Source organism: Indicator indicator, chromosome 5, assembly GCF_027791375.1.
Source record: "Indicator indicator isolate 239-I01 chromosome 5, UM_Iind_1.1, whole genome shotgun sequence".
NCBI classification, from domain to species: domain Eukaryota; kingdom Metazoa; phylum Chordata; class Aves; order Piciformes; family Indicatoridae; genus Indicator; species Indicator indicator.
In genome coordinates this window covers 31,319,837-31,343,258 of record NC_072014.1, presented here as the reverse complement: position 1 = coordinate 31,343,258, position 23,422 = coordinate 31,319,837, and the positions used below count along the sequence as shown (strand labels likewise).

General features: G+C 41.9%; 1 protein-coding gene across 1 annotated transcript in view; it reads left to right on the top strand.

Annotated features, from left to right (window-relative positions):
- The first annotated feature begins 11,482 nt into the window (after positions 1-11,482).
- The window catches only part of ADCY5 (adenylate cyclase 5), a 207,596-nt gene continuing 195,656 nt past the window's right edge, over positions 11,483-23,422 (top strand). The window contains exon 1 of the mRNA XM_054380728.1: positions 11,483-12,493. Within this exon, the coding sequence (XP_054236703.1) occupies positions 11,483-12,493 (1,011 nt within the window). The remainder of the gene's footprint in view (positions 12,494-23,422) is intronic.

Genomic DNA, 23,422 nt, shown 5'->3' with positions numbered 1-23,422 from the left:
ATCAGTAATGAATCTAAACAATATAAGGAGGCAGGTCACCCAGAAACAGGTGCAGTTCTCCCTTTTTTTACTTTAAATTATCATCTCTAATCACTGTCCACTGTCTCAGTGGTACTCATCTTTCAGCGTTGAGGACTATTTGGTCTACTGTAGAATCATTTGAGGGCCTTGTTCCTCAACCTAACTTCTCCGAAGTGACTAATGTGTATCACTCTGGCACATCCAGGCTGGCAGTTCCAGGCACTGAGCTTCTGAAATGCTGCAAAGTCATAAGCTCCTTCTTTGAAAGTAGATTGTCTTGTATGTTACATGCTGCTTTTGCAGATTGGACAAGCCTTCCCTCATCTATTCTTTTGGAAGAGCTGAAGTTTATAGAAGTTAAATTTTCCTAGGTGCTCTCTGTGGGTTCTCAGGCTAAGCCTTCCCTTGGGAATGTAGAATAGAAAATGAAAGAACCAAGAAAACCTTATGGTGAGCCAGGAAGCACTAGGGCTTATGTGAGCAGTGCCCCAGGTCATGAACTAACTGTTGATGGAGGGCAGGGGGTGGGGAATGGAAGGGACAGAGAACATGGAAATGAATAGGTACTCAAGTAAAGATATGAGGAAATGCAGGTTCTGACCTTGGCTCTGTTTGGAATTGATAGTCGAATAGTCCTATCTTCACCCAGTCAGAGCCACTGAACAACAACACAAGGGCTTCTTTTGACTTCCATCTTGTAACATCATAGTTCAGTACATAAATGAGATGTGACCACTACCATGGTACGTGTAATACTAGTTTTGTGCTGTGCCTGCCAGCGCCTTCTCCTGGACATGGCCCATATCTGTGTCCCTGTTACTTGTGCTTGACACATAGCAGTTCTCCCTAAACATAGCCAGCAAGTACTAAGGGAACAGGCTCTCTGTTCCAGCACTTGGAGAGAGCTGGATTTCCAGTTATTTTGCTCTATGTTTGTCAGACCTATATTAAAAAAAAAGAGCTTTGTGTTTTTCATAATTTCCTTTGGCTTCATCAAAAGTCTGACTGAATTTTCCTAGTGCTCAGTAACACACATAACACCTTTCCTGTTCAACACAAATAGGACTATTGTAAGCAGGGAGAAGTTAAGAATAATGATTTTTGCTTCTGTTTTAAACCTTTCAGTAGAGTTACTGGCTATAATCAAATTCTCTGGCCATAGAGAACCTCAAAGTGGTTTTGCATTCAAAGATGCAGCAATTTCATTTCACTTCTCCGTTAGGTTATTTAATGCTTTGCTGTAATGATCAGAGAAATGTTGCATTAAACTGAACTCAATGTTCAAAAGTGTGAACTTCCACCTTGGACAAAGCATCTCATTTTGCCTATACTTACTATCAAAGGAGTTAGCATCTCTGTCATCGGAAAGATCTGTTTTCCTGATGTACTCAGCTTACTAAGTATTGTTGATACTCAGCTCCTAAAGTTCTTTTGATTTGATTTCAGTGTCCAGTAAAAGATTTGTTGGTCCAATTTGGAAAAAAGAAAAAGGCTGTGCGGTATTCCTGTTGAAAACAAATCCATAGCTGTGTTGATGAGACGGATGTAGTACAGGTCTGCATTAGGTAGCATTGGCACTACAGAAAAGCAGAGAGCACTGCCAGTAGGAAGAACACTTATGCAACCAATGTCTTGACTGAATAAGCTCTAGTATGGAATATTTAATTTAAAATATTAATTTACCACACAAATGCAAATAAACTACAGTCTTTCAAAAGAAAATTGAGTTACTTTTAAAAGAAGAAATAGCTTTGATAGCTATATATTATTAGCAAAGCAGATTTAAAAACTATATTCTGAAGTATGAACTTGCAGTTAGTATATATAAAAATTACAGCACTTCAGCTGTGTTCAAATTCAGCTTCCATGGAAAACACTGGAAGATGATCTCGGGTAAGCACTGTAGTGTGATGCCCTAATGCTGTTTGGGTTTTTCCCTAATACTGACTTTTGTCATGTGGGTTTTTTTTCTTCCTCATAAAATAAGAACAATTTTCCCCTCATCTGTGACTGAAATTGTAATGTGGTTTGTGTGAACTTTATAATAGAAGCTTTGATTAGTACTCTTTGTCACAGTCCAGAGGGTGTCCCCACCCCTCCCAGATTATTTACTTGGCTTGCATGTTTTCTGTCAGCATCACCAAACTTGTGCAGCAGACACGTTTTCTGCTTTGATAGCCTGTATGTTGTGTGCACTGGTTCAGTCAACAATACTTTTGTGTTCTACCATGATAACTTTGTCCAAGTTAGTTATTTCCTTCTAAAAGACCAAGGTTCTTACCAGGGTGTAGTTTACAACTGGAACTGTAGAAATGTTCATATTGTAAATTACAGTAAGATGCAGGTTACAGTGCAGGTAAATTGTAATTTTTCACAACGTAACGTTTCTGTCAAAGTTTTTTTTATTATTATTTATCAGTAGAAAGGTTGGCATTTGTGTGGACCAATCTGCAGTGTCATTTAAAAACCTTTCAGCTTCAAATTTTCATGAGTATGCATCAAATCGTACATTTTGATGTATATTTATGTCAGTGAAATTTGGGTGAAAACAGCCATTTTTGTATTTTTTTCTATGTTGTGAAGAATAAAACTGTAATTTTATAAGTGATTCACTAAGATTATTATAAGTTAAATGTATTTTTTGTATATTTAGGAATCTGGTATTACCTGGAGCTCTGAAAGATTAAGCATAGACTTTTTATGCATGATTGGAAGATATTTCTACTTGATAATGCAGTGAAATGGTTTGTATGCTAAAATACTAGTCCATGTTGTTGCCTTGTGAAATTGATTCTGTGCTCTCTGCCTGGATTTGGCCTACTGATCAGTGATACTAATTGCTGTAATCCAAATAAAATAATTCTGAACAAAACGTGTTGTATCATTACTGTTTGACCAAAAGCAGATACTTTATAGATGTGAATTAGAGTTACGTTTATGTTCACTTGTATATAATGATGCGTACCTTACAGTTTACAAGGGTTTTTTTTATTGCTTACATAACTTCTGAGCTCAGACAAAACAAATAATGGTATCTAACTCATTACCATTACAAATGCCCTGCTTTTCACTTTTAAGAGGTATTCATAACAATGTGTTAACTATTAACATTCCAACTTAAAAATTCCTGCAGGATCCTCAAGAGAACGCGAACTCTTTGTTCCTCTGTTATCTGTACTCTAGATGGTGATGGTTTTCTACAAAACCTAAATTATTTGAGTATTATAAATATAGTGGAATGCTTAACTAATGCAACAGAATATTTCAGAGTTCAATTACTAAATATAATATGTCTGCTACCACGGCAACGTTCACAGCATTTTTAACAGTTTCTGAGAGAGATTTAAATACTGTGTCTAGATGCCATTAATGCTCATAAATAACAAGTTATAATCCTCTAATAGGAACTGAGTAGTACTTGCAGAGTGAGGGCTGCTATTCTAGGCATATGCTTGTCATAAGATTGGACAACTACAGTGATTTTTTTTTTTTTTTTTTTTTTTTACTTGCAGACAGGATGAAATAATGTTGTCATGGCCAGCATCAGCACATGTCCTATGCATGATAGCTGTGAGTTAGCACCGCTGTGTAATTCAAAACTGCTTTGAAATGTTATGTTGTGAAGAGTGGTGCTGAATTCTGTTCATGCCTTAGAATAACTATTACTGGTTATTTGTTTTCTCTTTGCGTTTTAAAAGCAGCATGTGTGGAAGCAATTTTAGTTATCTAGGGCAAAATGAAAAATGTGTTTGTAAGCAAATTGTTTTCACAATAGCATTTAAGGCTCATCTTAAAGCATCAGCAGTTCTTGACATAAGACTTGAGGAAGGATCTGTGATGCTGTGCTGGGTATGAAGCAAAAAGATATGAATATCTTTTGGTATGAACTTAGCATTTCTAGAGTTGAGATTGATTCAAGCCACCCAGCTGCCTGGAATTTCCATTCAGTATCACATGGCTTTTAAACTCTTATTTCCCATCTTGTAAACAATCACTCTTCCACACTTGTCAAAAGGCTTTTAATATTGTAGTGACAGAATTAATAAAGATTCTGTGGTGATTTCCAGAGTCTACCTTAGAACATTTGGAATGAAAAATGTGAATGGAAAATTTAAAACTCTTTTAATAATGTTTGGTCAGTGATTTCCAGAATAATACTTTTTTTTACAAATGTTAAAGATGTAAAAGCCCTTCTTGTATTCACATGAGTATTGGACATTAATATTGTTAGGGGTGTTTTTCCTTTGATATGTTGACACTGATAATGTACTGATACCAGAGAAAGAGATGTTATGTTATTGTCAATAAGGCCAGCAGATTGAGAGAGGTGATTCTGCCACTTTGGTCTGGTTAGACCTCACCTGGAGTACTGCATCCAGCTATGGCGCCTTAAGCACAGGAAGGACATGGACCTGATGGAAGAGGTCCAGAGGAAGGCCACAAAAATTACTGGGGGGCTGGAACACCTCTGCTACAAGGACAGGCTGAGGGAGCTGGGGTTGTGCCAGCTGGAGAAGAGAAGACCCCAGGGAGACCTAATAGCAGCCTTCCAGTACCTGAAGAAGGCTGGAGAGAGACTATTTACATAGGCCTGTAGTGATAGGATGAGGGGCAATGGTTTGAACTAAGATTGGATGTTAGGAGCAAGTTCTCTACCATGAGGGTGGTAGAACACTGGAACAGGTTGCCCAGGGAGGTAATTGAGGCCCCATTCCTAGAGAAATTCAAGGACAGGCTTGACAAGGCTCTGAGCAACCTGATCTAGTGGAAGATGGACTAGATCACCTTTGGAGGTCCCTTCTAACCCCAACCATTCAATGATTGTATCTGGATTTTTTTCTAGTGTTTTAAGCAGATACATATTATTTGTCTTACACTATAAAGCCATAATTGATTCTACTTTTAGAAATATTTCCATGTCTAGTTCTGCTTGCACAAACTGTCACAACAAACTGCCTCTCTGTAGATTAAATTAATTCTGTATAACTCAGACATTTTTACATTAACTGGTACTACATGAGGCTGCTGTTCTCGGGAAATAAATTTGGACTGTTTTGCAGAGGCTTATTCAGCTGAATTGTGAATACTGAATTGCATTTTGTCCTTTTTGAATCCTGCTTCAAAGAGTCTGTACATCATTCTGCAAACCTGTTAGCACTAATCAGTGTGTTTAAACCATAATACTGGCATTTTCTAGGTTGAACAATTGAACTCACAGAATCATATTTGCTGTTAATCTACATTCAGCCTCTTGGACACTACAGTGGGTTAGTCTAATTCCAACAACTCAGTGATGATCTAAAGAAAATACATAGGCATTTCAGGTATTGTCTTTAAAATTAGTTTTAAGTTGACGTCAATTTAAAGGTCACCCCTTTGGTCCTTCTGCATCTAGCATGTCTACAAAAATACTCGGTTGTGGAGAGGCTATAGGAAGTGGAGAGCCCTTTGGTCAATCTAACATTAGATTGCTTTTATGAAATCAGGGTGCCTTCTACATCTTCAGGTAAAATATAACTTCGTCTCTTACTGTATAGGAAACAGGTACTGCGTGCTGGCCCTGGTTTTCTCTATTAAATGGCTGTCAATAAGAAGGTGAGGTCGAAGAAGAGAAACAGTACTGGGGGATAACGGAGCGTTGTGCTTCCTAAAGAAGTTTTGGGAATTGACCGAACATTAAAATTCCTTTTTACTTTTGGTATCCAGTAGTGGTGGGTTTCTTGGAGGGGAGGGTTGTTTCATGATTTTTTTAAGGCATCGTATCAGTGCTTAATGGAATTGGCAATGTTTTGTCTGGTGTCCTGATAGCCTTTCATTCACTGTGATTATGGGGAACTAGATACACTGGTTTAGGTCCTCTGTTTTAATTTGCTGTGTATAAACTACTGGGAAAGTTACTGGTTGGAGTACTAAATGTGCTTCTTTAGTCAGCTTCTTGGTGCAGTTTAAATTAAGTAAACAAAGCGCTTACACTGTTCTGAAGTTAGCAGGCTATTACAGTGGGAAAAGCTTTCTTATATCAGCAAGAAAATGAATGTGAAAGTCAGACATTGCTGGTTAGTTTACTTAAAAAGACTGGAAAATAACAGTTCATCTTGTCCAAGCCCTGCTAGAAGTAAACTGTAACCTCACAGTACTGAAATAGTCTTCAAAAAGTAGCATCAGATCAAAGGAGATGTGGAAACCTGTGCTAGGCATAATGGATGCATGCAAACATGTGGCAGGCATAAGCATTCATGGGCTGGTGTTCTCCAGGGTCGTGATGATACGTGACTACAGATCAGGCCATAGGTTGCCAGATTTTAAAGAAATAAATTGCTGGTGGAAGGATGTAAAACTACATAGCACTTGTGTTAAAAATCATGTTTTAATTATTTCCAGTTACATGTTATAAACTGATAATTGTTTGCATTATAAACTATCATTTGGAGTTCCATTAGAGGAATTTTTAAGAATAAATTTACTGTACAATGTATTGGTATCGGCCCAGTGAAGTTGTGTAATTCAAAATAACTTCACAATTTTAAAAAAAATTGCCTTTTTTTTTTAAATTCAAACCTGGCTTTCTCATGAAAACACGGCAGGCAATTTTGAACTTTTTTTTTTTCCCACCTGGACCATTTACCTGTTCTTGACTTGGGACTAGAGTTGCCAAAAGTGCAAGCCAGTTCTGAAAGGAATTCTCAGAAGAATTTCCTACAACTTCTCTCTAAGCTTATCTCTAAATCATCTACACCGTGTACTAATCTTACGGCAGAGTAAATAGGGAAGGGTAGACACAGTAAAATGAAAACATTTGAGGCTGGGTTTTGCTAGTCTTGTGCACAGAATGTAACACTTTTCCATGTACCGACTTGTGGTTCTTTAAGTAATTAGGACAGTATTGGTCCATTTTTTTAGTGTAAATCTGATGAGTGAAAAGACCACCTGACTTGGGGCCCTCTTTTCAGGTGTACCAAAGCTAGGCTGTCTGGTAGTGGAAGTTGATGAGTTGTTGGCGTGCTTATGGCTCTAATGACAAGGCCTATCACACTTTTGTTGTAGGCATGTGTGACCTTAACTACTGGTGGCCCTTTACGATTTGTGCTTGTACTGCAGCTAAGTATAGTAATGTTGTAAGTGGAACTTATGACTAGGCCTCACTACAGATTGTTTAAAAGTAGGTGATAAACTAGCTTAAAATGGTACAGCTTATGTGCCAGAAGCACAATTGTCTGCTCTGAGCTTCATACAGGTTACAGGAGTCCACTCTAGGCAAATACTTCAGTCATGCTAACATTGCTTTGATGTTATTCATAGGTGAGCTAACAAGGCTGAATGCTGTTGTGAAAAAGTTGATAAACCTGACTGAGTAAGCACCTTGTCTTTCTAGGCTTCTATGTATCCCTAAAACCCCAAAAAGTCAGTAATAAGTCTGGTTGTTTAGGGTTGGGCTTTGTGCATAGTTTTTTCTTTTTAATGGCTGTGGGTTTATGTGTTCACAGATTTCTGCTCCCATTTGGTTCTATTCCTTGTAAGTTACCACATTGAGGTGGGGGCAAAAAAATACTAATAATGGCTTACTCAGTTTCAGTATTTCATGCCACCAAGTCAAATTCTTTTATTAGCTGTGGATTACAGAGTTGTTTTGGAGTATGCAGAGGTGAAAGGACCAAGAACCTGTTTAATAAAAGCGTCACTAATTTAGGGAGCACAGAGATTTTACAGTTCGGGATTTAATACTTGCATAAATCTTGTGGTACATGGAAGCCAGGAGAATGAGGTCATTAGATGCTATTCCCTGTTTTAAGTAAATAATGCTAAGAAAGAATGTTAATGTTTGTCTACTGCACCTGTTCTAATGATACCGAAGTAAAAAATGTTTTGATACAGATTTATGAAGCTACTTCTGAAATCAGAATTTGTACGCACTGTTTGTGCATTGAAAAACTTTTGGTCTGTGCTTCACTTAGCTCTCTGACTATACTTGTTTTTCTCACAGCTTCCTTAAAGTATCTTGTTGATGCCACTCTAGTAATTTTGTGCTTGTGTTCTCTAAATCTTGCATGTGTCTATTTCTGTATAGGAATTATTTTAACCAGAGAAATAGTATTTGAAAAAGAGAGCAGCCCAAAGAGGCAGGGTTCTACTTTAATCTGGAATTTGATGAGATTATGATTGAAGGTACCTAATGGAATTTTGCATCCTCCCCACCTCCCCTGTTTTCACAAGTCAAGATTTCTTGGAGAATCTCTTCTATCTGCTCTGTTGCCTTTCTTTAAATTTGACACCTTGTGTTTACCTACCTGGTTTTAAAGTTACAAAATTTTTGGATGAAGACTTTCGTTCTTCTAGCAAGGACTAAGCTTTTTTTCCCCTCTGGCTAAGAAATTTTTTAAAAACAAACTTTCATGTCTTCAGCTTTACATCAATTATTGTAATGTTAGAAAAAAAACAAAACTATTAATAGGTCAAAAAAAAACCCACACATAATGAAAAGAAACATGATTGATACTCTAGAATTAAAACTACCAGTTTCTGGCACCTGTATACATGAACTTTCTGGAGAAGAGGCTATAGCTTACTCTACAGTGGAATTTTGGCTTGGATTCAGGCTTCCAGAGGCTATCATGATGCAAAAGCTAAGTAAGATCTGACTTACCCTAAGTGGTAGAACATAGATTATTTGGCCCACTACCCAAGCAATCCTTTGTTGATATCCAGAACTAAATGTAGTAAGATGATGATGTTGGATCTGGGATGTGCCTGGTTCTTATACATACCTAGTTGGCCATCTTTTGTCAAGCAGAATTAATTCTAAGCATTAAATTCTTGTGGGTCATCTGTCTCCCTTTATGTGGTTTTGCAGTTGTGCATTGTTGTGAAAAAATGAAATTGTTTTCTGCTGGCCTTGGAAGAACAACTCCAAAATTTGCCTTGTGTATAAAAGAGTAAGATCTGTCTCAATTTACAACCTGATGAAGAATTGTTTGACTGTCTTTATCCCTGGAGTTCAGGCATGGTGCATCCAGAGTAACCAACCACAGAATTCTTCAGTTTTGTTTTACTGTAGCGTAAGGATAGTGACAGCATTGAATAATATCATAACAGAAGATAAATTCCATCTGAAAGAAGCATTTATATGTAAAAATCTCTCCTCATGGATAAGGACCTATGAATGCAATCTTGATCAGCTGCAACATGTAGCATCTGGCAGGCAGATGCCACATAAGTGAGCACACTCTTAACAGCTGCATGCATTTTTTAAAGTGAAACTCTTTATTCCAGATAAGTGAAAGATGCTCTTTGTAAGCAGATCCTTAACATTCAGCATGTGATTTTACAAACCTTCAGTGAAATGCAGAAATGCCTAAACTGCTGTAGTCTGTGGAGTTATTTAGAAATTTAAAGGATGGGGAAGGGTTTGTGTTTGGAAGGTTTTCCCAACTGTATCCACCAATGCTACTTCACTACAAACCTTTTGCTGTATCTCTGTCCTTTTACAACCACAGCTTCAGTGCTACTGGTACAAAGGACTACTTGTGAGCAGGGATTGTTGATGTTTGGACAAATACTTAGACAATTATCAGTTTCAGCTACCAAAGCTAAGCAGTTATCCAAATTGACAGTTTATTTTGAATACAATGAAACTGACCATCAAGCAGCATTGTTAGTACATATTATGCTTACTTTCAAAATATTGTACATCATTAATTGGCTAACTCAGATCTGCAGAAAGAGTGGATCATCTGAAAGAATATTGTAGAACAGTCTGGTGTTTGAAACTTGTTGGGAACTGGTGTGTTATCCTCTCTCTGCCACCCAACCAGTCCAGGTAACCAGGCACTCCACGAGTGTCAGTGTTGTCAGATGAAGATGTGGGCTGTGGTTCTAGGTAGTTGGGGGAAATCCAAACCCAAAAAATAGCCTGTATTGTATTTGAGCTCTAATTGCTGTATTATTAGTAGGTCCAGTAATTGGTACTTTGACGTTTTACCATCCCTCTGTTCACCACTGTTTTCATCACCGATGCTTGATGGTGACGTTTCTGTCACCTTGAGCAGGAGGCGGTTTCTCTTTCCCTGCTTCTTCCAGGAACAGCTACCACACAGAAATCCGCAGCCTTAAAGATGAGGCAGAACATGGAAATAAGCCCCTTTGCTTCCCTCCCGTCATGGCGGCGAGTAGCACTACGCGGCCCCTCTGCGACGGGTGGGACCGGCAGCAGGGACGAGCCCTTGGGAAGCACTTCAGCGATGTCGCTGTGGGTGACCCTAAGAGTGCCCTCGGGAGGCGCCAGCGGCCGGCGACGCGCGCAGAAGGAGTTAACGGCCGTCCCGCGAAGGCCCGCCTCCCCCCCCCCCCCAGGCGCATTGGCAGGCCTGCTGCCTGCAACAGCCAATGGCGGCTGGCGGCGGCGGGGGGCGCGCCAATGGGGGCTGGCGGGGGGCGGTGGCGGGGGCCGGCGCGGCCGTCGCCCGGTTGAATGGGGAGTACAAAGAGGCGCGGGGCTGGGGCGGGCTGGCGCTGTCCCTAGCAGACGGGCGCGCGGGGCTGCTGCCGCCCGTAGCCCCGCGCCGGCGCCGCCGCTGCTCCGTTCCTCTGACAGCGAGGGGGGGAAGGGAGCGTCAGGCAGCCAGCCTCTTGCCTTTTTTTTTTTTTTTCCTTTTAAATTTTTTTTCCTCCCTTTCTCTTCAGATTTGCTCGTTTCTCCCATTCCCTGGGCCAGGGCGAGAGGCGCTCCCAACGGCCGAAGGCATCGCGGCATTAGCGGGAGCGGCAGTCGGAGCGGCAGCCGTGTGCATGATCAGTGCGGCTGCCGCCAGCCCTGTCTTGCCGCCGGGACTCCGCCGCCGGGAGGCGAGGCAAGGCAGGGGCGCCTCCGCAGCTCGGCCCGCTTCGGGCAGCTCCGCCGCGCCCAGGGCCCCCCTGGCAGGGGATGCTCCAGCCGCTGGCGACTGCCGCGGCCCTACGAGCCTGAGCCTCCGTGCCCACTCCACCGACCGGTCCGCGGCGAAGCTACCCGCCGCTCAGTGGTGCCGCCGCCCGCCTGCCCTGCGCCTGGCCCCGAGCGGCGGGTGCCGGGCTGGCGCGGCGCGTTGCGATGTGGCTCCCCCGCGGCGCCCGGAGCCCCCGCGGCCGCCGCGGTTCGTCTAAGGGCGAGCTGCCGTGAGGCGGGGGTGTCCCGGCCCCGGCGGTGCCGATTTCGCTCGGGGGTGTCGAAGCACCAGGGCCGGAGATGGCGCTGGCCACCACCGCGCTGCCCTGAGGGTCCCTCCGGGGAGACCCTGGCCCTGAGGGTGGACCGGCCGCTCCTGAGACTTTGGGGGCGTTTGCGGATTTTGGTCTTTTTTTTTTCGCTTTTTCCGCCTTCCCTGTCGTCTTCAGGGCTTTTCTCTAAGCTACTCGTCCCCTGTGGCTGGGGAGCCCCCTGTGCCTGCCCGGCGCTTGTCCCCTCGCCCGCTGCCCCTCCCCTCAGGGCATGTCCCGGTCCAACAGCGTCAGCCCCCCGGGCTTCGGCGGCCCCGCACCCTGGGCAGGCACCGAGCAGCACCGCTCAGCTTGGGGTGAAGCGGAGGCCCGGGCCAATGGCTACTCCTACCCACCGCCTCCCAACAGGTCCTCGGGCAAGAAGGCCTCCCGCATGTCGAGCAGGTGGAGGAGCGAGGAAGACTACGAGCCTCAGGCGCGCAGGAGCCGCGGGGAGAGCGGCTGCAGGATGACGAGCTTTAGGTCCAAATCTGCCTGGCAGGAGCACGGTGACGACAGCCGACGTCATCGGTCCCACCACCCGCCCGGCAGTGATTCCCCTGCTGCCCCCAATAATGCCAGCCTCCGGCAGCTGGAGGAGCAGGGGGAGGTACGGCCCCGATCTGTGGAGCTGGGGCTGGAGGAGAAACGCATTAAGGCCAAGATTGAGGAGCTGGAGGAGGAGGACGGGGACGAGGGGGACTCCGAAGTGGCCTTCTCCATGGGCGGCTGTTGCAATAGCCTGCTGCAGATCTTCAGGTCCAAGAAGTTCCAGTCGGAAAAACTAGAGCGCCTCTATCAGCGCTACTTCTTCCGGCTCAACCAGAGTAGCCTCACCATGCTCATGGCTGTGCTGGTGCTGGTCTGTGTGGTCATGCTGATCTTCCATGCTGCACATGGCCACTATGAGGTATCCTACGTCGTGGTGCTCTCTCTGGCCATCCTGCTGATGGTGGTGCTGTGTATGGTGTGCAACCGCAATGAATTTCACCAGGACCATATGTGGTTGGCGTGCTACTCTGTTATCCTGGTGATTCTGGCAGTGCAAGTGGTAGGGGTTCTACTGGTGTGGCCCAGGAGTGCCTCGGAAGGCATCTGGTGGACCGTCTTCTTTATCTACAGTATCTACACGCTGCTGCCTGTGCGAATGAGGGCTGCGGTCATCAGCGGGGTGGTGCTCTCCGCCATCCACCTGGCCGTCTCCCTCAAGATCAACGCAGATGATAAGTTCCTCTTGAAGCAGGTAGGTGAACCCCATGCAGCTTGGATGTGCAATTGGCAGCACTTACCTGTCTACTGTGTTGCAGGGTGAGGAAAGTGGGGTTGTCAGACTTCCCCGGAACTGTCTGATACTGTAAGGTTGAGAGGGCTTTCTGCCAAATCCCTAGGTTACCTGCCACAAGATGAGATGTTGTACAATGTGGTGGCAAGCCTGTAACGTTGTTTCTTTGTGGTGTTTCCTGTTGCTGGTTTTCATTAAGGCTCTAAATGTTGAAGAAATGTGCCTTGCTGGTTTCCTGTGACCGCTGCTCCAGCACTGTCAGCCAGCCCTGCTAATGCCCTTTGGTTATATTTAATATAAACAGCTCAGCACTAAGCACACCTGTGGAACGGTGTCTGCTTGTGCTGCTGTGTCACAGAATTGTGTGGGAAGTCGGCGTTTTTAAAGGCTAGAGGTTATCCTCGTGTGTCACTTGAGTTTGAGTTCAGTGTCAGCGCTGTGCTTGCTGGGACATCGGAGAGTGTGCTCCACGGTAACGTGGAGTCAGCTTTTGGTTTAGCAGGAAGGCGTTTTGCTCTGAGATGTGCTGGAAATATCTGTGGTGAGGAAGCCCGAAGTTCATACGCAGCCAGAAAAATAGCGTGTTGTTTTTTTTTTTTAAGTATAAATGCAGATAATTATTTAGCTGTGATTTCATGTTTAACTGGAGCAGTTCAGTTCCTGGGAACAATAAGACTATTATTGAATGCATTACAATGCAAGTTTTAATTACCGTATCTGTATAAACAAGGGCAATACAAGGCACTACTCTTCTTTTTAAGCCAAGCAAGCAGCCTTGGGATTCAAGTGCTTTAAGCTTACCTTGGCAATCGGGAAACCATTGATTTAAAACATCGTGGCTATGTGGTAATCATCCTCCTTCTGATGGACAGGACTTTGAACAAGGATGAGCCTGTCACAGAATCACCCCTGACGCTTGTGTGCAACTGGGGATTGTTTATTAAATTCAGGTGTTTGCTAGTTTTACAGCCCTATCATATAATACAAAACAAAGCCTTGCTCTTGCAGTGCCTGCCTCGAGTCTTACTTCTGAGTTGAGTTCCACCTATTGCAGTGTCAGGAAAAGTTGAGGAGCTTTAATAAAACTAAGTTAGGATGGGGCTGCCACTGGGCTCTGCTCTACAAAATAGCCCATGAAATTACTCTTTTTCTCTTTCTTGCCCACTAGAGCCTGCTTGGACAGTTTCTGCCTTTGTTCTTGGTTTGTTACAGATATTTTTATAAACCGTACATGGCATATTTTTCTTATGCCTGGTATAAATGGCTTTTTGTGCATTTCCAGCAGAGCATACACAGAGTGGGACAGTTGCTATTTTTCTGCTTCACTTGGAAAAGTTTACTAATGGCCTGTAATCTTCCTCACTGGGGCTTTGGTCTTGCAAAACCTTGTGCATGCTCTGAGCTTCATAAACTGAGATTTGTCCTATTGAATTCAGTGTATTTGGAGACTCTATTCTTGCATGTGAAGGCAAAGCTTGTCATGGTTGTGGCCAGAAGACTTAGTAGTCTGTTATGAGAAAAGCTGAATTTAGAGGATACTAATGAGTGCATAAAATACCATTATGTTGGAAAGTGTTAGTAACTATATTTTAATGGGAAAGAGCCTAAATCATAAAGGCCAAATGATTGACTCCCTGAGTAGAGTGTGGGATAATTACAGGTCCTTCCCTTTCCAAATGCAGCAGGATTATTTGTAAAAGGCTAATGCTTGTTTATAAACGTGTACTTCTCAGATAAAACCATGGCTGTAGGTGATGGTACAGTATGCACAACTGTACTAGAGCTGAGTTCTCCTGCAGTTTGACAATGCATTTTCAGTTAATGGACGCTGTTTTAGGAATACTCTTACTTTGTTTTAAAAGGCAAAGTGTCTCTCCATAGTGCCTGTTTATTTTTCCTGCTAACCCCAAATGCTGGTCTCTATCTTGCTGTGGTCAATGTTGGCGTAACTCTGCCTGAATTCAGTGGGGTTGTACAAGGCCAAGAATGAGATTCTTTGCACGTTTGCGTATGAGCATGAGCTGCTATCTCTGGCTGTCTGATAGAAAAATCTGTTTCTGCTGAGCACATTGCCTCACAGCTATTATCAAACCTTCCTCACTGGGGCTGTATCTCGTTACCATGGAAATCTGTTGTGCTCAGCTCTGCCCCACTGATGTACGCAAGCCCTGTTTTCCCCCTTCAAACTAACAGGGGTGAAGGTAGACAAAGACCAGATAAATCGAGAAGAGGGGGTTAAGTTGTTTTCAGTGACTTCATGCTGGCAGTCACATCAGCCTGAGTTTTGTGGAGCAGGACTGGATATGAATGCATTTGTGACCAGATGGTTCTTTATCCACAGCCTAGTCATAGAAGAAAGGCTGGTTAGGATGTATATTCCCTTTCCTCTCTTTTTCATATCATTTTTAACCATAATAGTTAAGCAAGTTCTTTGTGGGGGCTTTTTTCTTTTTAATCTTTGCCCAGTTGTTTCCAAGCCAGGAAAAATGATACACTCCTGTTATGATCCACTAAAATTCAAAGCTGACTCTTGTGTAGACTCCTGAGCACTTTTATGAGGCTCAAGAGCCTGTTAAAAACTTTGCTGTTTCTCTTGAGAAAGAAAGTGAAATTCTTGATTGTAGTTTCCTTTTAGGAGAGAGGCAACTTGTTGGATTCCCTTGCTGAGGATGCATGATTTCATTGTCTGAATGACCCTCTCCTAGCACTGATGGGCTTCTCTGTCACCAAACTCTCTGGTCTGAGGCTCTGCTAATCACACTTCATGAAAGTGTTAGGGCAGTCTGCTGTTTCTAGATCAATAAGGTGGCAAGAGTAAAGGCAGCTGTGAACAGTCTTAGAACTGACTTGCCTTTTAAAATAATCTAGGGTCGCTGCACTTGAAAGTAGGCTCTGACTTCTGTTTGCTGCTACTTCTGGGATCTGTATTCCAAAAGAGTGCCCTGAGCCACCCCTAGCAAAAGCAGCAGGTACTTGATACATCTGCAAGTCTGATCAGGTAGAGACAATGATCTTGGCTTTTTGAATTAATGTTTGATAGGAATAAAAAAAAAAAGACCTAATTAACAGAAATTATGGCATTGCATTCCAAAGTCTTCTGGTGCTGAGGGACAGGAGAAGAAATCATGTGTTTCAGAATATACTCACATCCAAAGACTGGAGCTGGAAGCAGGGCACACTAAATATCTGACACTCCAACAACTACAAATCTTGATTGCTTAGAAAGCTTTTTTTTTTTTTTTTGGTGTACTTATGATCACTTAATTCTAGAGGCACTGCTTTCAGATTTATTAAGGAGAGGATGACTTAATTTGTCTTCAGGTTTGTGTCTTTGTGTTATTCTGGGACAGATTGGATTACATATGTGTTCCAATACACACAAGCTTGTCCTCCTCTCTTTGTGGGCAGCCTCTTCTGGGTACTGGTTGTGATGCACTTCTGGGCTCTGAAAACACATTCAACTCCAGGATGCATGTAAGAAGTACTTTATGTGTGAATGAGATTAATATCTAACTGAGAAAGAAAGATACTATTTATCAATTAATTGTTTTGCATCCACAACAAAGATGATACTGAGATTTATTCTGTGTTCAGGTAGGAACAAACTACTTAGCTGACACACAAACTTGTACAGACGCGTGGGAAGATCTTACAGTGTGCAGGTTGAAGATGCTTAACTGATGTCATGTGAGTAGTCCAGCTGCCCCCAGTGTAGATAGTCTTGAGTAAGTATTGGCATTTTTGTAAGACTAGAGGCTAAGGGACAGAGAGTTTCACAACAGAGTTTATTGGGCTCTGAATCAGACTTAAAAAGGGATGGGAATTGTATGTGGGAGTGGGTAGAAGATCAGGAGTAAGGGATAAGAATGCCATATACAAACATCAAACAAACTTGTGGACTGAGGTTAGATTTACTCCTGTTTTCCCATCCAAACCTGTTTTATTCTAACTTTCTAAGGTTCCTTGTTCAAGGATGTAGTTAAGCCTTTGTAGTTTATTAACTTGATGTGAGTGGGTGACTGTTAAGGCACCGTGAAAACAGAAGACTGTGAAAGATAAATACTTTTCTGTGGTGCCCTGTGTCAGTAACTTCATCAAAAGAGAAACTGAATTGCTCTAATCTCTTTCCTCCCTAAATAATACTGCACACCTTCTGCAAGGATGCTGCACAGTTCTGAACAGCTGTCCTAGCACATGGCTCTTGTTTATGGCACTCTGATTCAAGGCTGCTGAGCTTCTTGCTCAGCCCCTTCTTTCCATACGTCTCCATCATAATAACATATATTACATAAGTGTGTGTGTGTGTATATATATATATATATATATAACATAAGTACTCCTCATCCTTCGTTTCTGAGAACTGTGTACATATTAGCCTTTCTCCCTGTCATTCCACTTCAATGGTACATGAGTGTTCTGCAGCTGTGTGGTGGCTCTCCTCAAAGCATAGTATGTCAGTTTAACCATTTCTAGGAAGATGCTGGTATGAAAACATGTACAGTCTCTTTTTCCCTAAATAAGCTGTCACTTCAGCAGGATAAAACCAAATTCTTACTGTAATAGGATATTGACTTGGATATCTTCTGGAATCTTGCAAAGATACTTTTTAGATGGAATTTAAATGGCATTCAATGAGAAGCTAGTCACATAACAGGAGAAATACTACTGTATGTTCCATCATTGGCCTCAGTGTGTTTAAGATACATAGGTGATGACCAATTTCGAGACTAGCAGGTTCTCAGGAGTGTGCTACTCAAGTTATCATATTGAACTTCATTGTCTTTGAGTGGTCTTTATTCATAAAGAAGGAGAGATTAGCTACCTGGAATGCAGATAGATGTGTGCCACTTTTCTTATGGTTTGCTGCCCGTTTTACTGTTGTCCACCTTTTGTTTAGGGAAAATACGGTAACCCAGAATATTCAGTGACTGCTGCATTGGTATTGCCTCCCTAATGTAATTCTGTAACAGAGGTAATTAATTAAATCCCTGAGGTATTGTACATCAATTAGTCCTCAGGAGGCAGGCAATATCTCTTGGGAGTGCCTGTGTTGCTTGAGGTTTACAAAGACACACCTGTTTTTCTTATCTCCTAAATTACCCTATGATCCTGAAGCCTCCTAATCCCTTGCCTTGCTTTGTCCTCCTTCCTACCACCCTGCATTAGTTTGATGTTTCACTGTAATATTCACTGGTATCAAAAACTTTTAGTGTAATAGTATTTGAATGCTGTGCATCTAATTTCTCTGCATTTCTGGATTTGTAAAAGGTGCATTGTCTTGGTAAACTGACTTCTTTAACTCATTTCTCTCAATCTCATGGTCACAATTGCAGTCTTTTAGCTAGCTCAGATCTCAGTAATTAAAGATAAAACCTGATGAGGATGACTTAGGTGCATTGCTCTGGATTCATTAATTCTAGCTAAAGGCTTGTTCTTCTAGGCAGTTTTATGATGTGCTTGAAAAAGGAAGAGTGTGCTAGTTCTGTTTCTTTCTGGAGAGGTGAAGATGCTTCAGCAAAATGTTGGGATTCATCAAGATGCATGAGGCAGAAGGATAGGCCACAGTCTTAGAAAGCAGTCATTGCCTTGTCCTTTAGTGTCCTGGATGGCTTGGTTTGTCACCAGTATGACCCTTATACTCTGTCAGAAACCTGTCCAAGGCAGGACATCTTATTTACATGTTTTTGTGATTAACTGCATTGAGATGATTTGTAAATCTGCGTGGCAGTGGAAATGAAATGCTAATTTTTCCTAATGTTAAAGGCTTACTTACTGTGCCTTCTTGGAGCCTGAATCAATTCAGCATTTCTTAAATGCCCTTCTGCTCTGAGTTTGCTGATGCTTGGGCAGCAGTGCTGGGGTCTGGGACTCTGCCTAGATGGAATGTGAACTTTGGGCCCTAAACTGTTCTACAAATGCATTCAATTTGTGTTTGATTAGCTAATCTTTCAGTCATGCACCATAGTTCCCTCTTGGTCTGTTTAAGAAAATCAGGACAATTGCTAACTTTTTGGCTGTTGCAGTAGTTGGAATAGCTACAGTCTTTTGGGAATAGATGGTTTTGTCTTCATATTTTGGTACTGGCTGTTGCTTTCATTTTCTAACGAAGCTAAAAGAACTTTCCTTCTATCCTGGTAGAAGATTCAATGAAAAATCAGCAGCAACTGAAACACCAGGAGGTAAAAATTGAAATTATTTTGATGGTACCTTCCACACATGCTTTAATGTGATGCACCCTGTAGCTGGTAGTGGCTTCTCAGAACCTGTGCTTTGAAAAGTTCCTGTATTCTTTCTTTTTTGATTGCCTTTTTTTTTCTTTATTCCCTATGCAGGTGGGTGTGGTTCAGAGAAAATACACACTTTGGGGAGGTGGAAGACAAGACTGCAAGTTTCACTAGCCTTGGGCTAGCTTTATCTTTCTGTCTGGTTTGTACTGTAGGATTTACATGGCACATGTGGCTGTGTACCCAGAATATGTAGCGAGGAGGTAGCTGGAGTGCATTAGAGTCTCTCCTGAGCCTTTACAGCGCTACATGATTTCATGATGTGCCACATGTTTTCTTTTCATGTCCCAGAGGAGTAAGACTGTGACAAAGTGTGTGTAAGGAATGTGAAGATTCACAGCTTCTGGGAAGTGGGTGGGGTTCCCGTATAACAGCCCTGTGACTTTTTTCATCTCCTGTGAGTCCAGTGTTTTGATGTGGGATTAACTCAGTGTTAGTTCCTTCCCTCCTTCTGAAGTCTAGCCTAGTGATCTGAACTTGTGATATCTAGCATCCAAGCGATGCTCTTTCTTCTTTTGTTTTGATATTGCTGATACTTATAAAAACGATACTTCTTTTTCTTATCTTTGTGTGAGATGTGTCCTGCCGTTGCCAGAAATTTAATTTGATTCATTATTATTATGGAGTCCTCAGGCTAGGTAAAAAACCCAAGGGGAAATATCATGTGAATGAGAAAACACAACCCCAAAGACATTAAAAAGGATAATGTACTTATGAGGGGGTGTGAGAAACAGACAACAATTTTAATATTTCTCTCCTGAACTCCAAAGTTTTCTCACCTTATCATAGGAAAGCTTGAAGTTTCTAGCACTTAATAAAATCACACATAAAATGGCTGTCAGGCCAAGACAAGAGTCAATCTGCTTTTTATCACCTGCAACTGGACCACTCCCAAGCAAATCCATGCTTTATGATGGTGGTAAGTCTTGCCAGCTTCATCACTGGAGAGTAGAGGAATGGTATTGTTGAACAGATCTGCAATAGAATTTAGCGTAAGATCTCTGACACTGAGAAACGGACTGAGAATAGTTTAAAGCTCTTCCTTCTGCTTTCAACCTTGCATTTAAACATTCAGGAGGTCTCTCTCCCATCAGAAACCTGGCAGTTGGACAGGCTTGTGAACTGCTTCAGCCAGACACAGTTTTGTGCTACAAAGATGATACATTTACAAGTGGCAAGAGACCCCACAGTTTAAGAATTCATGGACAGCAGTGACATCACCAACAGTGTTGCTTCTAGTGCCAGTCTGGCCTCACAGATGCTGAGTAGGATTTTCATTACAGTGTTCATTATAGAAAGCGTCATTGTATTGTCAGGCTTTGTTCTGAAAATAAAGTATCTTTGTGTACCTTTTTCTTTGTTTCTAAATCACTAATGCAGTTGTGATGTATTCTTACACTCTTCCCCAGACATCAAGAGCACAAATCATGGTTTTGTGTTTAAGATATTATTCAGAGTGTCTAGTAATAGCATGAAGCAAATCCAGCGTGCACTCTGTGGTCATCATTTGTGGCTTCTTCTACTTCATAGCAACAGAAACACCAGAAGAGAAGAATATTTCAAAGCATCCTCAATCCTGCCCCAATTTTTTTTCTACTCCTCTAGCTAGACCGCTTCTCTGGTTTGAGTGATATGTTTTCAGGTGAAATATTAGACCTTTTCTTTTCTCGAAAAGTTACACACATCCATGCAACACCCATAAAATTTTTTACTGTGAATTGGGCTTTTGTGGTACTACTGTTCTTGGCTGTAATTCTCTTTTTTTTTTCCCTGGGAAACTTTGCTTTTGGGACGTTTAGTTGGGGATTAAAGCTGCTCTACAAATTTAAGATGCACGTTCTACTAGTATCAGAGTGCATCTTTGCAGACACTAAACAAAGAAATGTGCCAATGCACAGTGGGGAAAAATAATTGAGGAAAGGTTTGTGTTTTTTTTTCTCCTCTACCTGTGAGAAATTAATCTCTCAAAGCAGCATCTTACAACAAACTTTATTCCTTAAATATATTTGCAGCTTTTATAAGACATTCTGTCTTACTTCCTAGTCAGAAGAAAAGGCTATGACGTTACTTTCAAGAATTGTTAATGCAGACAGTTCTCTGGCTGTATTTTCCCCTCCAGAAAAAAACCATGGCTCCTTCCCTTTATTCCTTTCTCTAGACTAAATGCTACAAATGCTGATCTCTGTGTCTCTTAGACTCTGAAAACTAAATTCTTAGAGCTAGACACATGGTAAGGGACTACTCAAATCAGTATTTCTAAAAACAGTAGTTTGCTGGTCAGCCCACAGATGACAGAGCTACTCAGATGTGCTTGCTGAGTGATGAACTCTTTCCGATTGCTGGGAGGTACCCAGCATCAGCCTTGTCTGTGTTCTTGCTTAATGTGTGGATATTTATGCACAGAATTGCACAAATGGGTGGGCTAAGGGATACATTATTAATTAAAAAATTTCCAACTGCATGGGATTTAGTTTTTGGGGGGGGCAGGTGTTTACTAGTAATTTCACTGAGGAAAGGAAGAAATGCTCTGCACTGTGATGGGAGACTGTAATTAAAATGTCAGTCTCACTCAGGGTAAAAGCTAACGGCAGTCTTTAAAAACCATTAACCATGGAGTAGGTTACTGCTGTGGGAACTGTTGCTCTGTGGTGAACTCTCTGGATCTTAAAGCCAGGAAGGACTACTGAGCACATTAAACGCTACTGACTGGACAATTCTTCTCTTACACTTAATCATTTCTTCTCTTCAAAGGGTAAAGGAGGAAAAAAAGTTTAAATACTGAACTGCACAGTATTTGCGATTTGAAAAAGCAGTCTGCAGTGATCTCTCAACTGGAGGTGAACTGAACCAGTATTTCTTTTTTCATCTTCCCTGTTAGTAAGACAGGCATATAGCACCCTGTGATGGAACATATTGGCGGTATTTTTCCTACTTAAAATATAATACAGATGGTCGAGTTAGTTTGTGAAGGGGCTCTGACATCATGCTCATAATAGATAATTATGTTCTTGCCTTTTTGATCGATGTTGAGTGTGGCATTTTTCTTTGCTCCATTTCTATTCTTGACTCTTTATCAGTACGCCACCAAATAGCTGCTGTACATATGTGGGGTTTACTATTCTAGATGACAAATTTGTAAGGCTGTTGACGAGCCAGGAAAATGAAAGACTAGAGCTTGGGCCTGGATCTTCTTTATCATGTTGCTGTGTTAGAGCAAATGTCACCCCACTGGTATGACAGATGCACTGATAACTTTTGAAAGCTACAAAACCAGAGATTATATGGTTGAAAGATAATTCTAGAGGTCAGCTATGCCATTCCACTGCACCAAGACAAGGCCAAGAGCCTAAATTGTTTGTGGCAGGTACTGATCATAGATACATCTGAAAAAAACCCTCGTTTATACTCTTTGGGGTCGCAAAGGTACTGATGTGCTTTCTTGTTTGGTTTGTTGTTTGCTTTTTTTTTTTCAAGCAAACAAGCAAGTACAGCCCTGAGTAGGAACAGATAATAAAGAGAGGTCCACAACTAGAGTTCTCTGGCATCTTATTAGGTTTAGTTTCCTTATTTCACCTATCATTAATTCCCACCCCCCCCAAAGCCTGCAGTTCTATTTGTCACAAACAATGTAGCATCACAGAGTATGACATCTGGCACCGCTGGGTCTCATTCCTGAATGAGGCCTTCTTGCAGGCACTTCCGTACAAGCAATAAGCTTGAAAGTTGTGTCCTTGCACAGGTGATTTCCTTTTCAGTGGCCAATCCTCAGCTGTTAGTGCATTTCAGTAACTTGTTGGCACTCCAGAGCTTCTCTGGAGGTGATTATAAGTGTGTGCTTTTTGCAGCCATGGTTGAAGTGACTGTGAAGAAATACTTAAGGTATTTCCTGAAAATATTTTCTTCTCTTATTAGAGAAAGTTAAGAGACTGCATTTTTTGTTTGTTTTCCTTCTTTCCTAACATAGATAATGAGTAGGTGGCTGTAGTCATGACACTAACAGTTTGGACAAATAAAGATGTCTTGGAAAGGTAGCCCTGGGCACATTAGTTAAACCACTATATAGAGCTAACTGTATAGGGACTGGGGCTCACTGCTGAAATCACCTTACTCTTCTATTTCAGATGCAAATGGATCTAGTTAGTTTAATTCACTTCCAGAGGGAATACAGACTAAATAAAGTCATGCTTCTTAAGCGGAGTGTTCACACAAGTTTAAATAATTTGCTTTAATTTATTTTGATGAACTTCTTTGAATAGACCTATCTTTACTGTAATATCTTAAGGGCAAGATGGTAGCTTGTGTAAGTCAGGAGTAGTATATATTATTAACTTAGTGCGTTGCCCACACGTGTCACTTTCTATTAGAAGAGATAGTGTCACCCTTCGTGCTATGTGCTTACCTCTTTGGCAAGGGCTGGGGCCAGTTGCGATAGAATAGGCCAGAATGAAGAGAGAAACCTATCTGTCATGTTTAGCCAACCCTTGGACTTCCTGTCCACCAAACCTCCTCCCGAAGATTATTGGAGAAATACTGTGCTCTGTTCAAATGGGTGGCTTGGTGGCTTGATTTCTGCGCAGTGGTCTTAGGCAGGGCTGCAGTTTCCTGG